The sequence below is a fragment of the Grammomys surdaster genome, unplaced genomic scaffold, assembly GCF_004785775.1.
Source record: "Grammomys surdaster isolate TR1022 unplaced genomic scaffold, NIH_TR_1.0 332376, whole genome shotgun sequence".
NCBI classification, from domain to species: Eukaryota; Metazoa; Chordata; class Mammalia; order Rodentia; family Muridae; genus Grammomys; species Grammomys surdaster.
In genome coordinates, this window is record NW_021627633.1 from 11,124 (window position 1) to 26,227 (window position 15,104).

A 15,104-nucleotide genomic window follows, 5' to 3' on the forward strand; every position below is an offset into this window, starting at 1 on the left:
CATAGGAGATGTGGGACATTAGATGGCTAGTCTGAGCACAGCCCTCTTCCTTCTGTATACAAGCACATCACCATCATCATCATCACCATCATCATCATCATCATCATCTTACTTGGTAATAGTTTTAACCATGAAGATACAAGCATTTCAAAGCATGTGAAGTAGAAGTGAACGTTTAGCTATTATCACCATCCCCATCCTCATCAGTCTTTTGGTTTTTCAAGACAGGATTTTCCTGTGGAGCCCTGGCTGTCCTGGAACTCACTCTGTAGACCAGGCTGGCTTTGAACTCAGAGATCCTTCTGCCTCTGCCTCCCGAGTGCTGGGATTAAGCTGTGTGCCACCACCATCCAGTAAACATTTAGCTTCTAAGTAATAATCTCAAAGTACTTTTCAAAGTAAGACATAAAAACGAGAGAGGGAAAGGTGTTTGATTTGGTCCTTGGTACCTCGTTAGTTGGGAGTTGACTGACTCCACCCCCTTTTTCTTTAGTCTGGCCACCAAGGCTGTCTTTGTATCACTCTTCCTTTGTCTCAGTCTTCTTTAGCTCCAGCACATCACCAGATGGGAGTCCCTGCCTAGCCTGTGTGAGGTCCTGGGTTTGATCCCTGGCACCACAGGGAGACTAGGTGTGTGGAAACACGGAGCAGTGGATGGAGCCAGGAGGATCGGAAGTTCAAGGTCATTCATACCTAAAGAGGGAGTTGAGGAAGTCCTGGACCAGACAACTTGTCTAAGAATAAAAGAGAAAATTATTAAATGAAAGATTAGATTATTATCAAAATGGGCTTCCAAATCATATGAGCAGGTACCTAGTTAGACATTTAGGTTTGTGAATCTTAACTTACACTGTCTTTGAAGGAAAACAATTATAAAAGACTTTACTTGTGGCTGGGCAGTGGTGGCGTACGCCTTTAATCCCAGCACTTGGGAGGCAGAGACAGGCAGATTTCTGAATTCAAGGCCAGCCTGGTCTACAGAGTGAATTCCAGGACAGCCAGGGCTACACAGAGAAACCATGTCTCAAAAAACAAAAAAACAAAACAAAAAAAAAGACTTTCTAATTTTACAGAGACAAATGACCTAGAGAACCCGGCTTGAGCAACAGGTTCCAAGGCACAAGCTTCACATCACAGTACATCTTGTGCAGGGTCCAGAATGACCACCCATAGCTCCTCTACCTTCCTCCTTTCTTTAGCCCTAGCCCCAACGGAGGAGCTCAGATGGGTCTCTACTATCGACAGTGTCTATGATGCTCTCAGAATCATGACTTGGCTGTTAAGGACCCTGAAAAATCTTGTGTTCTATACAAGTTACAAATTTGATTGAGTTTCAGGGCTCCAAGCAGCGTGACTGTAACAACAGCAGCCTCGCCTACAGAAGCAGACTTGGTTTCATTAAAGACACTTCTTTTAGCTTGTTGGCAATTATGTATGTCTCCTTAGACAGGGCTCTGGGAGAAATCTCCACGTCTTTAGTGTGTCAAGACACTTGACAATCAATCCCTTTGAACTCCCAAGTCCTCCAGGACTGCACATTTGGGCCGTGAGAGACTGCTCCAATGCAAGGAGATCCAGTGAGGAGGTATAGAAGGCCTTGACATCCTTAAGGCAACTTTCAACCAGTGAGGGGAGCAAGGGAATTGGGGTGGGGAGTAGGAATCTGGGAGTTGGAGAGTAGACAAGTTCTCTGCTTTCCCTCTCCCACAGTGGCTCAACTACACAGAATTTGTTAGCCTCAGCGCCTCAGTCACCCCTTCCTTCCCAGCCCCGCTCTCTTTCCTTCCATCCTTCTGTTTCCTGGGATTATATCCAAAGCAAACCCTCTGTCCCAGGTCTTGGCCTCACATTCTGTTTTTGGGTTAGCCTAGACTGTTTAAAACTGCTCATTAAAGAAAATCAATACCTTTGCAACTTGATTATGGCACAGAGAGAAGAAAGGTTTCTGGTCTACCATTGCTTGGAGCCTCACAGTCTGCCTTAATTACCTGGATATTCTTGCTTCTTCCCCCCTGACTGGCAGTCTCTCCCTCTCCAGGGAACATTTCCATTGTCTCCACTCTCCAACTATAGCCCGGAGACTCAAGATCAGACAGAACAGTTGTGGGGCAATGTGAGGCAAGCATGCTGTTTTGGGGGGAGAAAGATTATTTTATTTCACTCTTGGATCGACTGGTGAAGCTTTCGAAAGACACATGGAAACAATCGAAAGAGAAAGACTTTATGTCTTTTTGGAGCGATGCATATTTATTCAAATTATAGTTGGATCCCGTTATGATACAGGATTTTTAGGGGAAAAAAAATCTTGGGTTTCATTTTCAAAGCTATAGATTTCTTATATTGTATAGTTTTGGACAGAAACAGAATGACCTAGCTTGAGGGTTCAGTTAGAATTTTGTAATTTTCACAAGACATGTTTCCTACTGAAAACAGAGTAATTCTTTTGTCCAAGGATCTTCACAGCAGTTCTTTTTTTTTTTAAGATTTATTTATTTATTATATATGAATATACTGTAGCTGTCTTCAGGCACACCAGAAGAGGGCATCAGATCTCATTACAGATGGTTGTAAGCCACCATGTGGTTGCTGAGATTTGAACTCAGGACCTCTGGAAGTGCAGTCAGTGCTCTTAACCACTGAGCCATCTCTCCAGCCCAAGCAGTTCTTTTAACAATGGTGAGCTTTCACATTTTCATATCAAGACAGCCCTCAAGTACATCACCAACTACTAATGCTTTAGCCTCTTTTTAAAATCTACCAACATGGTCTTGCCACCTTTTTGTTGTTTTTAACTTTGAATATCCGAGAAAATTCATTAACCTGACTCCCCTTTCAAATTAGCTTTGCCAGGACCTCACTGGATAGAATAAAGAGATTAAATTAACCTTGAGTTGTCAGGTAGATTATGAACTTCAAATGCTGGGAAGGTCTGTCTTTGACTTTTGACTCAGGGAGGGTGAGACTGGAGAAGAATTTGGAGCCTCCAATGGTTCTCTTTGACCTGGACAGAATGTAAGAAAACACCTGGCTCCTCATTGCCCAGAGTGGTTCCAACGAGGGCTGATTATGAACAGAGCGCCTGAATGCTTCTGTACAAATGGGGGGGGGGAATCCACTGCCTCAGCCCTTCATAACTTACACAGGGGTCTGAAGCTTTGAGGAAGAAATATACTTTATGAATATAATATGGACTGAATTAATCATCACTTTTCATTTTATATAGAGCCCCAGTTTCTAAAGTGATGTTATTTGTGAGGACTCTAGAAAATAAGCTGGTCTAGGTAGAGTCAGGAATGTGAAGCCCCTATGATGAGATTAGTCCCCTCATAGAAGAGCTTGCTGTCACTGTTTGTTGAGCACAGAGCAAGAACACAGTCACCAGTAAGCAAAGGAGAAGGCCTCTGTCAGAACCACATCTTGTAGGCACGCCGATCTTAGACTTCTAGCCAACCAGAACTCTGCTAATTGGACTCCCAGCCTATGGTGTTTTGGCAGCCCAAACCAACAACACACAACCAGAGTAGGCAAGGTACTCAAATGTTCCCTTTACTTTTCCCTTGGAGCCTTTTGACTTACAGTTCTCCTGACAGCCATAGTTCCTGGAGTCAAACATATAGGGACAACAGACCAGAATGAAAAGGCTTGGGTTGCTTCCCAAATTTTTATATATGTTTGTCAGTTATGAACTATATTATCAGTCTATAAAAAACCCAAAGGGAGTGGATTTTTTTCTATATAATTTATACTTCAATAAGCCCGAATAAAAGAAAATCAATGATTGGGAAATAATTTTTCACAAAAAAGCTTGAAATCATTGGGCTTATCTAATTTAGAAATGACAAATTTTCAAGTAGCTTTAATCTTTTAAACCCAAGTCTCCCCATTTCTCACCTCACCTTCACAATAACTTTATATGCTTGTTTTTGGTAAAAAGGAAAAGAGAGAAGGCCCAACTTTGAGGTATTTACTTGGGTGTGGGTTGGTGAGCAACGGGCTTTGGCATAATTCCCTAAGGGTGTTGTTGGTGTGTCCAAACCTAGTCTTTTTCAAAATCACCAGACTGACTTTTGCAGCAATATGTGTTTATTCTGTTAAGTGTGTAGTAGATGCACACTAGAAAATAAACGTGGTTCTGAACACACTCATATCTGCCTCCTAAGGGTAAATATAAATTCTTGGAAGTAATATAGACTAAATATATAAAAAAGAGAAACCTTCCCAATGACTCATAATTTTAAGATTTACTCTGCCCACAATAAAACTGGGCAACGGACCCCACCCACTTGGGATTTTTTTTTTCTCTTTCCTTTGTGAAGCCTTTACTTGTTACTGGCAGCTTCCTTTGAGACACAATCTTCTTTCTCCAAGTCTTTAACCTGGCATTTATAAAAATGTTGAGCAAGTTATATAGGATGATGGTTAAGGGTCTAGATGCTTGAAATGAATGTCTAAAGGAAACCTAAGAGATGCTCAGGTATTCACATGTGAACAACATTTCTTTTCACTACTGCTTCTGAAAAAGATACCATCTCCACTCACCAAATAATTCCTCATTTTTCCAATGACCAACAACTGACATGTACCTGGATCTATTTCTGAACTCTTTATCCCATCCCACTGGTGAACTGATCTACCTTTGTGCTAGGGCAACACTGTTAGTCACTAGAGCACAGTCTCAGTTTCTACTCAGGTATTTTCTCTCATTTTTCTTTATTTTTGAAATGCTGAGTAAGAATCTTGATGGATTAGTTATTTTTCTTGCTGTTTCAGACACCTAACTGTAGTTAGTTGTTTTTCCACTAACTGTAACAAAATACTCAACAAAAGTTACTTACAGAAAAAGTAAGCATTCGATTGGCTTATGGTTTAAAGGGACACATTCTGTCATGATGGGAAAGTCATGGCAGCAGATGGTCCCAGGGTTCAGAAAGCGGTGATTTCTGGCATACAGTTGGTTCTCCCTTGTCTCTACTTTTTATTTCAGTCAGAGAGCTCAATTCATGGGATTGTTTTGCCCACAGTCAGGGTAGATCTTTCTCCCGAGATAAACCTCTCTAGAAATACCTCTCTAGACATATCAACTAATATGTCTCCTAGGTGATTCTAAACATAGTCAAGTTGAAAATAAAAATTCAGCACCCAAAGATATCACTTTAAATGATAGTATTCCACACCTGGTCCTTAAAACCTCATATCCACTCATCTTATATAACAGTACACATTTACCTCATCTCTAAAAACACTTCCATACTTAATAGTTCTAATACTGTTAAAAAGCACAGAACCAAAAGTTTCTCTTCTGAGCTTCAAAACAGTCTCTTAGCCATGAGCCCTAGTAAAATAAAATTGATTAGTTATATCCTATTAATGTGCAATAAGTAGCACAAACTAAATGCTCTAGTCCCAAAAGAGAGGAATGTGGAAATAGCAAGGAAATTAACAATTCTTTACCTGTTTTTTTGTTTGTTTGTTTGTTTTTTGAGACAGGGTTTCTCTTATAGCCCGGGCTGTCCTGGAACTCACTCTGTAGACCAGGCTGGCCTCGAACTCAGAAATCCGCCTGCCTCTGTCTCCCAAGTGCTGGGATTAAAGAAGTTTACCTGTTGATGCAGTGGCTGAAAGAACCCTCAGTGGCTACCTAGCAGTCTCAGCTTTTAGTTCATTGGAACCATTGTTGTGCCCCCACTCTCTGGCAGTAGGAGTTATTACCTCAGGACCAAGACTTCTATATCTGTAGAATCCAAAGTTGTAGTGATAGAACTCAGATGTTTTTCTAGAGGATCACTAGGGTTAATAGTGAGAAGAGCCATTGTATTCTTACCTCCTGATTTCCACTCCCATGCATTGTGGTGATGGGAAAAAAAATCCATATCATCATATCCTGGCTACTGACTTAGGTTACATTCTACATCCTAGACGATGTTCCCCTTACTTTGAAAGTTGTTGTCCTCTAGCTGACACCATAAGGGAGTCTTTGAAAGTCCATTTCACTGTACTGGCAAGCTGGCTACTTCTAGGTGATGGAGAATAAGGGAAGACAAGTGAATCTCATGAGCACAGGCCTTTATATACTTCACTTGTGACCGAATAACTCCTTCGGAATAAATAGTGCAGATATATCATGCTAATGGTATCCACAAATGGTAGTTTTAGTGAAAGAATTGCAGGCAGGAGAAGAAGGTCATAGCCAGAGCAACTGTCTCCTTCAATAAAGCAAAGCACTACTCTTGGTATGATTGGAGGAGTGAACACACTAAATCAATCTGCTACTAGGGGTCTGTCTGGTGCTCTGGGGAACTATATCATACAGGGCCATACCATTAAACTCTTAGCATTGCTAGCTATAGCCAGATTGATGTTAGAGTGTGGAAAGCCATAATAGTTGGTCCATACCTAGCCCCCACCCTGCCATCACTGTTCATGAACCTATCGGGCAATGATGAGAGTGCCCAAACAATTGGTTTGGAACACTGGAAAACTGGTGTTTCTAGAAAAGCAATCTGTATGGTGGAAATTCCTTTAAAATACATTTCAAGTAAAATTATTTTACAATATATTTTGTTGGTGTTTTTCCCCTCTACCAACTCCTCCCAGATCCTCCTCACTTTCCCTACCCACACAACTTTATGTTCTCTCTCTCTCTCTCTTACAAAATAAACACAAATAAAAACAAAGAATAAACACAATCCCTCTCTACAAAAACGAAACAAACAGAAAAGATCAACCAACCAAAAAAAAAACAACAAAAACAAAACAAAACAAACAAACAACAACAACAAAACCAATCTAAAGACTAATTGGTGGAGAGAGAGGAGCCAAAACAAGCAAAACAAAGCAAAATGAAACAAAGGGCCTGAAATACCACTGAGCTCATTTTGTGTTGGCCAATTACTCCTGGGCTTGGGCCTGCCCTGCATTGGGATACTGTGATTGATACCCCCGATGCCAAAGGAGAAAACTGATGTTCATTTTGCCAGTGGCTATCAATTGTAGATAGCTTCTTGGTTAGGGATGTGGTCCTGTGTCCATTTACCTAACAGTTAGTGGACTCTGTCTGGTGTGAAACTGTGCAGGTCTTGTACAAACTCCCCCAATCTTTATGAGCTCATGTGTGCATCAGTCCTGTTGGAAGACATTTCCTTAGAGTCATCCAATGCCTGTCGCTTTTACAGTCTTTCTGCTGCCTCTTCTGCATAGATCCCTGAGCCTTCAGGAAAATGATTTGATGAAGACATCCATTTAGGACCAAGTGCTCCAAGTCTCTCACTCTCTGTGTATTGTGCAGTTGTGGGTCTCTGTGTTGATTTCCATCAACTACAAGAAGAAGCTTCTCTGATGTGGGTTATAAGACATTGATCTATATATGTATAGATGTATCAGTTTGTCATTAGGAGTCATTTTACTATTATATTCCTTTAGCAGAGTAATAGCATTAGGTTTGGAAATTCTTTGTTTGTTTGCTTGCTTGTTTTTCAAGACAGGGTTTCTCTGTGTATCCCTGGCTGTCATGAAATCTATGCTGTGCACGAGGCTGGCCTTGAACTCACAAGACAACTGCCTGACTCAGCCTCCTTAGTGATGAGATTAAAGGCATGCACCTCTACTGCTTGGCAAAATTCTCTTTAAAAAGAAATTGAATAAGACAGTGGTTCAGGAAGTGTAAAAAAGAGAAGAAATATTGGAAATTTCAAGAAATATTAGGTTAAGAATCTTAGGAACACCACAGAATACCAAGAGGCCATGAAAGGAAAGAAATGATCATGTTCTTGAAAGGAACATATGAGTTACTTTTACCCCTCAATCTCCTCTCTCTTCCTTTAAAAAACTTCCAACATACTAAAAACACATGGCATATTGGTGAGGCATATAAGACTCCCCTCAGGGTTAAAGGACTACAGCTGTGTATAAACCATTCTTGCTTTCTGCTACAAATCTATGCTATTTTGCTACAACTGTGATGTTGTTATTTTCTTCTCTCCTAAGTATGAAAAAAGAACTCTGAATTTCTACTTGGAAGCTATGTATTTCAGGTCATAGCTGATAATTCTGCTGACAGAAAAAAAAAAACCAAGAAGGCATAAGTAATAAGTTGGTGACCATGCTTTATATGATCAGGTCAATATCACCCAATGGGATTGTTGGGTGCTTGTTACTATTTCATTTTTTAATTAATATTTTTAGTGTCTGTTGCTGATTTTGTGCTTTTCTTGTTAGTGGTTTAAAGTCAATTAATCAAAGTAATTGGGTTTACACCTCTTCAATAGAAGTTTTGATGACCCATGTTAATTGGTCATTCTTTTTTGCTTCTATCTTGACATTTTTAAAGGTTATGGAAGAAAAGGCATTGGCCGAAGAAACTCAGAGTTATTAGATTCTAGTCCTTGCCTTGTTTCTGAGGATATGGGATACTTCATTTAGTCTTTTAATGTCTATATTTTCCAGTTTACCCATCTGTCTAATAAGAGGTTAGGCAGAGACCTACACTGAAGAAATACTAAAGGACATTCTTCAAGATAAAATGAAAGTAATTCCAGATGGAAAGATGAAATAAAGAATATGAAAGCAAACAAAAAAGTAAAATAGCATATGCTGATATAACAGTGATGATATAAAATAGCTATCAGATATAGATGCACGCAGCAACAGCATTCTAAATGTGATGTGATAGAGGAAACAAAACTGCTCTTAAGTTCTTGCACTGACCAGGAAAAAGATGCTGCAATTTGCCAAGAAGCTCCTGAAAAATGGATTAGATGTCATGTAACTTGTAAGATTGTGTGTTTGGGGTAAGCATATGGTAAAACAAAACACCACTAAAATGAATTTGAAAGAAAGCAAGAATGGAGAAAAGAAGAAAAATGATCATTAATACAACAACATATATTTAAAAGCACACACCAGAGTTACATTAACTATAAATGCTCTAATGAAAAAGCAAAGACTTCCAGACTGAATAAAATGCACAGCTCTCCAAGTTTAAAAGAGGAACTTCTATAACATTTAGAACATATAAGCTGCAAATAAGATAAAGACTATTTTCCAGGAATATTTTATAGTTATACATTTGTTCACATTTTATGATGTACTTTGATTTATGGAAAGTAAACACTGATAGAATTATAAAGAAATAGTAAACTCACATGCATTGTGGGAAAATTTTATTCACATCTCTCAATAACGTGATCAAAATCTTCACCACACACTTGATACACTACAAACTTGACTCTAAAAATTGGCTTCTGTGTCGCATTTAGAGTATTTCAGAATTTACCTCCTTTCAAAATGTATGTGGTATTTTAAAAAACAAAACAGATCATAGGCCATATAACATATCTCAAAAATTTCCAAGAGTGATTACATGCAGAACACACTACAGTGAGAAATCAGTTGAGTTTCTAACATAAGACCTTGCTACAGAGGAAGTACAGGTGACCACGTAGTAAATTATACATGACATTTAAGGAATAAATACTGGGAAGGTTTTGTGTTGACCATAGTTTCCTTGGCTTGTAGAATACACGTTTCTACAGTGCAAAAGGCCATCTGGGAACCCTAAAGCTTTCCTTCCACACACATTTTTTCTTTACTCAGCCTACATAAAACAATGAAAGGCATTAATATCTCTCTTAAAAATCCAAAGGACTCTCTGTGTGTGTGTGTGTGTGTATAGGCCAATATTTTTTCCATTGTTCATCACTTTAATTTTTCTCAAAGATTTGCTTATTTTTATGTGCATGTACAAGTACTTGCATATATACGTATCACAAGCCTGCAGTGCCCCTGGAGGCCAGAAGAGGGCATTGGATCTCTGGAACTGGAGTCACAGATTTGAGTCTGTCGATGAACTTGGACTTCACCAATTCAGCTAGACTGGCTAGCCACTGAGCCCCAGGATTTGTTTTGGGTCTACTTCTTCATCTCAAGGATTACAATGTGCCCTGGAATCAGGTTTATTCTTATTTATTTATTTATTATGCCCTTTGTTATAACTTAGGCTGTTATAACTTAGGGTTGGACCATCTGGGTACTTTGCAGAACATCCTGGTGATCCATTGCTGATACCCCTAAGCTGATGCAGCTGGATGTGCCAGAGATGCTCCCCTCAGAAGATAACAGTATGCTGGTGGCACTGGGAAGACACATTTGGTTAAGATAACGGGATAAACTCAAAGATCTGCCATTTCTGACACTGCCTGCTGGCTGCTTTATAGTTATTCTCAATGAGGTCTTGAAAGAGTGGCTATGGAAAAGTTTCCTGGAGGCAGAGCTCTGAGTGGTGTGTGTGGGCATCTGCCTTGCATGGAAGAAATGATAGGAGTGCATAAGTGGTCTAGTTAGTTGTCCAGGAACACGAAAGTACTAGAACAAAAGAGATATGGGTCACAGGCATGGAAAGGGCTATATTGCATGAATACTCCATGCTACGATTTTTTTGTTTCACCTTTTACTGCCTACCAGAAGCATCCACTACAGACATCACACTGGCCATTCAAGCAGGCAAATGATGATGGTGTCATGAGCAGCAGGCATGTGGAGGTGGAGATGAAGGCAACAAGTGGGCCAGCAGCCTAGGCTCCTCCTTGTTAAGACCAATTTGCCAATGCCCTTATTAATACCCAGGCTGATTGAAGCAGAATACAACGTTGAGCCCCTGATAATTATACTACTCTTTGAAGAGGCAACCAGCAACTTGTGGAAAGCTTACTACAGAGGCCGCCCTTTTTTTTCCACTAGGACCAGTGGTTTGTTCCATTAGGAATTAACACTTTATGGTTCTTTAGTTTGCCTTGTCTTTTGTTGTTTTTTTGTTTGTTTTTGTTTTAAACAGACTCTCAGTACCACAATTCAAGGTCTTCCACATGTGCTACCCACAGATAAGGGGTCCCCTAAAATACTATTATCCAAAGAACAGGCTCATACTCCCAAGAAGACATCTCACTCAGTTAGCAGTAAACAGGCATAGAAAAGTTACTGTTTCTTCTTCATGGAATAGGAACAAACCAGCAAGTTTAACAACTAGTAGGAAGGCGATGGAGAGATACAGGTCAGACAGAGCTAATTTAGGATATGTGGGATGCAGGTGATAATGAACTCGGGGAAGATAAGATGTTCAGAGGAGGGACCATTCTTACCTGGTAGGTAAGCAACTTGGTCAAGATGACATGGCCTGTGAGTAGCCAGAACCAAAGTTCCCAACTCTGAATGCTGGGATTTGGCTGCTTCTGTCATTCTAGAAGCATCCTCATGCAAGTGTGTCTGTGTATATGTGTCCCCTTTCAGTTCCCACAGGATGGTAAGTAACCAGGCTTCTTACCAACCGCTGTTCTTCGCCATTTTCCTCTCTGCTCTGTGATTTCCTTTCAGAATGACTTAGATTTCTCCACCATAACCTACAATGCTCTCTGCATTTTATAGTCTTCACTTTTGTTTATATCATCTTTTATTTTATTACAATTTATAAATAATAGTTTATATATTGACTGTTTAGAGTATTTCTCATGATTAAAAATACTTTAGCATGCTAACTCTCTGAAGTGAAAGAACAGTCTTCACTTGTTTCTCTAATTTCAAACATTGCATCACGAGAAGCAAGGTGCCCCGCTTCTTCGTTGCAATAGAAAACTCTACTTAGTAGAATAAATAACTTCAGAATTGCAGGCAATGAATTACCAGGCAAGAGGCTCCATTACTAATGTTGACATAGTTTACCACTTTGATTATTGGTATTATTAGTCCATCTTTTAATGTACAAGTTAGGCAGATTGACGATTGTAATTTACAGGATGTCTAAGAGGTGAGAGGCATCCCCTTGCTCTCTGTATCCCTGGATCTTTATCCTCTGTTTAACACTTGGCTCTCATGTCTTGAGTCTTTTGCCGAGCAGGGCATGTTGGTCTGAGCATACACCATTTCTCTTTCCGCTGTGGATTTCTCTGGCTTTGGTGGTACTGAGGTTGGGCAATTCCACATGTACTTCCTTAGGCATCTGCAAAGACAGGGCCACAAAACTTCCGTGGATATCCACCTCTTCAAACACCCAACCTCTTTAGATACCAGACATTTGAAAGGTGATGTCAACAGCAATTCTGAGACTCTAGGACAAACTTTAATACCTGCGCAGTGACTCGACTAGCCTCCGGGTATGAGGCCTCACCAACCCTTGGTTTTGCAAGATCCTGGTCAGTGCTATGCAAAGCCATTTTGTAGCTGGGATTCTGACCTAGATTTGATAAACTCTTCCTACCCTTTTGATAATAGTGGGTCCCTATGACTGCTTTGTGTTGTGTGAAGAGACAGAGGGTGTCTTGTTAGAAATCATTTGCTCCCATTCAAACACCCCCCACTTTTTTTTTTTTAAACCACGAAAAAGACTTTGCTGACTGTGCTGGGTGCACAGGCAGGCTCTGGGCACTGAATGTTCCCTTGCCATCAAAGCTATAAACAAATAACAAATTATGCAGCAAAGCCTCGCAAGGGTTTGCTTTTCTGCTTCCAGGCCTGGGTACTCTTTCTCACACACAGGCAGGTCAAGAAGAGAAAGGAAAAGCCCTCTGCTGGAAGCGCATCAAGAGTGGAAACTAGGCCACTCACTGTCTGGGATCCCACAGGCTGCCCTGGAAGCTTCCACGTCAGCTCACTTCAGAAGCAATTTTTGGTGTTTCAGAACCATGCATCCAAGGCTCTGGTAGTTGGTGAAGGGCATTGGGAACCAGAGCTGACTGCAGGTGGCTTTCTGAGCCGATATGAGAAAGCTCTGGCCATTTGTAAGTGTCTTCCCCATATTTGAAAGCTGTCTTTATAAGGCCAGAAGAGAGAGTCCCTTTGTTTTTATTTATATTTTTATATTAGAATAAACCTGTGAGCATGGTGATTTGGTTTCATTTCTTGCAGATGATATGCCATTGGCTCTGGGAACTTAATTGTACCCTCAAAATTGCAATGATCATTGGCACAAGCTGCTTTTGTTCTAATGGTCACTGTTTATGAAAAAAGCAATCCCCAATGCTTTAAGCTCCCCTTAAACACAAAGCAGCCACCTCTGACCTTTGTTCTGCAAGCTGTGTTCTCAGAGATCACAATCCCACTCTTGGAGTCCATGACTTCTTCTAAAACTAAATCAAAGAAGATAAAGAGAAGTTAGATCAATATAATAAAGAAAATACTGTCTAGGAATATAAAGACTTAATAAGAACTAGAGAAGAGGCATGTAATGTCTGTAAAAAATATTACTATTAGAATTGCTGGCTTTCATTTTTTAAGAATTATTTTATTACTATTTATGTGTATGGGTGTTTTCTTTACACGGATGTCTGAGCACCATGTGCATGCCTATGCCCTTGGATGCTGAAGCCAGAGGATGATGGTGAATCCCTTGGAACTGGAGTTACAGATGGTTGTAAGCTACTGTGTGGATGCTGGGATTTGAACCCTGGTCCTTTGGAAGAGCAGTTGGTGCTCTTTACTGCTGAGCCATTTCTCCAGCTCCAGTTCACATTTTGATTTTTGTTTTTCACTGTTAATTTGTTCATGGCTCTGAGTCTATTTTGTCTGTGTCTGGTTCACACAGTCCAGTTCTTCAGGGGTGTTAGTGATGTCATTCAGTTTACTTTTAGTGGGATCAGCTTGGGTGACAGGAATCCACCCTTCTACCTGGTGTTGCAGGATCACAGGGCACACCAGCTTGGGAGGATATCTGACAGGTTTGGGTGTGAGTATGTTCTCTGAGTCCAAAGAGAGACCCTACTTCCAAACATTAATGATCTCTGATGTCTTCATTTGTGGCTTCTTGTCATATCTTAACAACAGTTGACAGAACCAAGCAGTGAGGTTGAATACATTTCTATAAATATGAATAAGACCAAGCTGTAATAAAAATGGGCTAATATTTCAACAGTTGCATGGTTTCAATACCATTTTACAGTGTTTATTTACTTTCCAATGCAATTTATGTTCATAACAGAAAAATAAGTTAATTCAGTTGCATAATCTGAATGAGCAGAAGATAGAATCCCTATGATGGGCCAGAGTTCTGAATGACAAATGAAAGTCCTTAAAATAAACATAAACAGATAAAAAAACTTTAATATTTGAAGCATTCTTCAACATGAAGAGGGAAAAAAAATCCAAAGTGAAATGATTCAGCAGATGGTCAAAAACTATTTATCTGTGCTTTGTATTTTTTATTAAAAAAATACTTCAGATATCTTTTGCCTTCTGAGTTTTGTTTGAGTCGGGGTCTTGCTGTGCAGCACATTGGATCTATTTATTGTTCTTATGCCTTATCACCTGAACAGTAGCCAGGCTCATGGACATGCACTGCCAGAGAAGTTGATACAATATCTGAATAGTTCAATGCTGGAACTATGCATTGTTAGCAGCGAGAGACACAGAGCAGACACACAGCTTAAAAAACCATAGTTGTTGTCTAAAGGAAAGAGAAATGGTTAGCAGAACAGGGTGAACTAGGCATGATGGAGTACACCTGTAATCTCAGCATTCACAAGGCTGGAACAGGAAGATCAGGAATCTAAGGCTAGCCTGGGCTACACAGCAAGACCTTGTCTAAAAAGCAAAATAAACAACAAATACTTCTCCCCAACTAACAAGCAATAACAGCAATGTGCTAATTTGCCAAAAACTTATATTTGGAGTTTCATGACTAGAAATAAAAAAAATTTTGAGAGTCCATGCCTTTTATTTTTGCAGCTATCTGATTCTAGTTTGAAGGGAAAGTTATCCATTTTTTCCCTTGCTCCATGTCCCTTGTGAATAGAAGGCCAGAAAGAGTGCATTGAAGAGCTTTTGAGAAAAGAGAGAGATCATGGACCAACCTGTTAAAATGCCATCAAGGTGCTCCACCATGAACTTTGCATCTTCTTCTGTGAAGCACATGGGTGGTTTTATTTTCAGCACATTCCTGTGAGGGCCATCGGCACTGAGAAGTATTCCTTTTCCTTTCATCCTAAAATGTGCAGGAAATGAAGGGTCATGGGCACGTGCAGTGGGAGATGAAGGGTCATGAGCACGTGCAGTGGGAGATGAAGGGTCATGAGCCCATGCAGTGGGGGATGAAGGGTCATGAGCCCGTGCAGTGGGGGATGAAG

General features: G+C 40.2%; 1 protein-coding gene across 1 annotated transcript; it reads right to left on the minus strand.

Moving 5' to 3' along the window:
• Window positions 1-9,141: 9,141 nt before the first annotated feature.
• Window positions 9,142-15,098, minus strand: LOC114616526 (ethanolamine-phosphate phospho-lyase-like). The gene is made up of 3 exons (XM_028761968.1): window positions 14,832-15,098; window positions 13,045-13,112; window positions 9,142-11,986 (listed from the first exon to the last, which is right to left on the minus strand). The coding sequence occupies exons 1-3, from the start codon at window positions 14,959-14,961 to the stop codon at window positions 11,858-11,860; spliced, it is 327 nt and encodes a 108-aa protein (XP_028617801.1). The 5' UTR covers window positions 14,962-15,098; the 3' UTR covers window positions 9,142-11,857.
• Window positions 15,099-15,104: the final 6 nt, after the last annotated feature.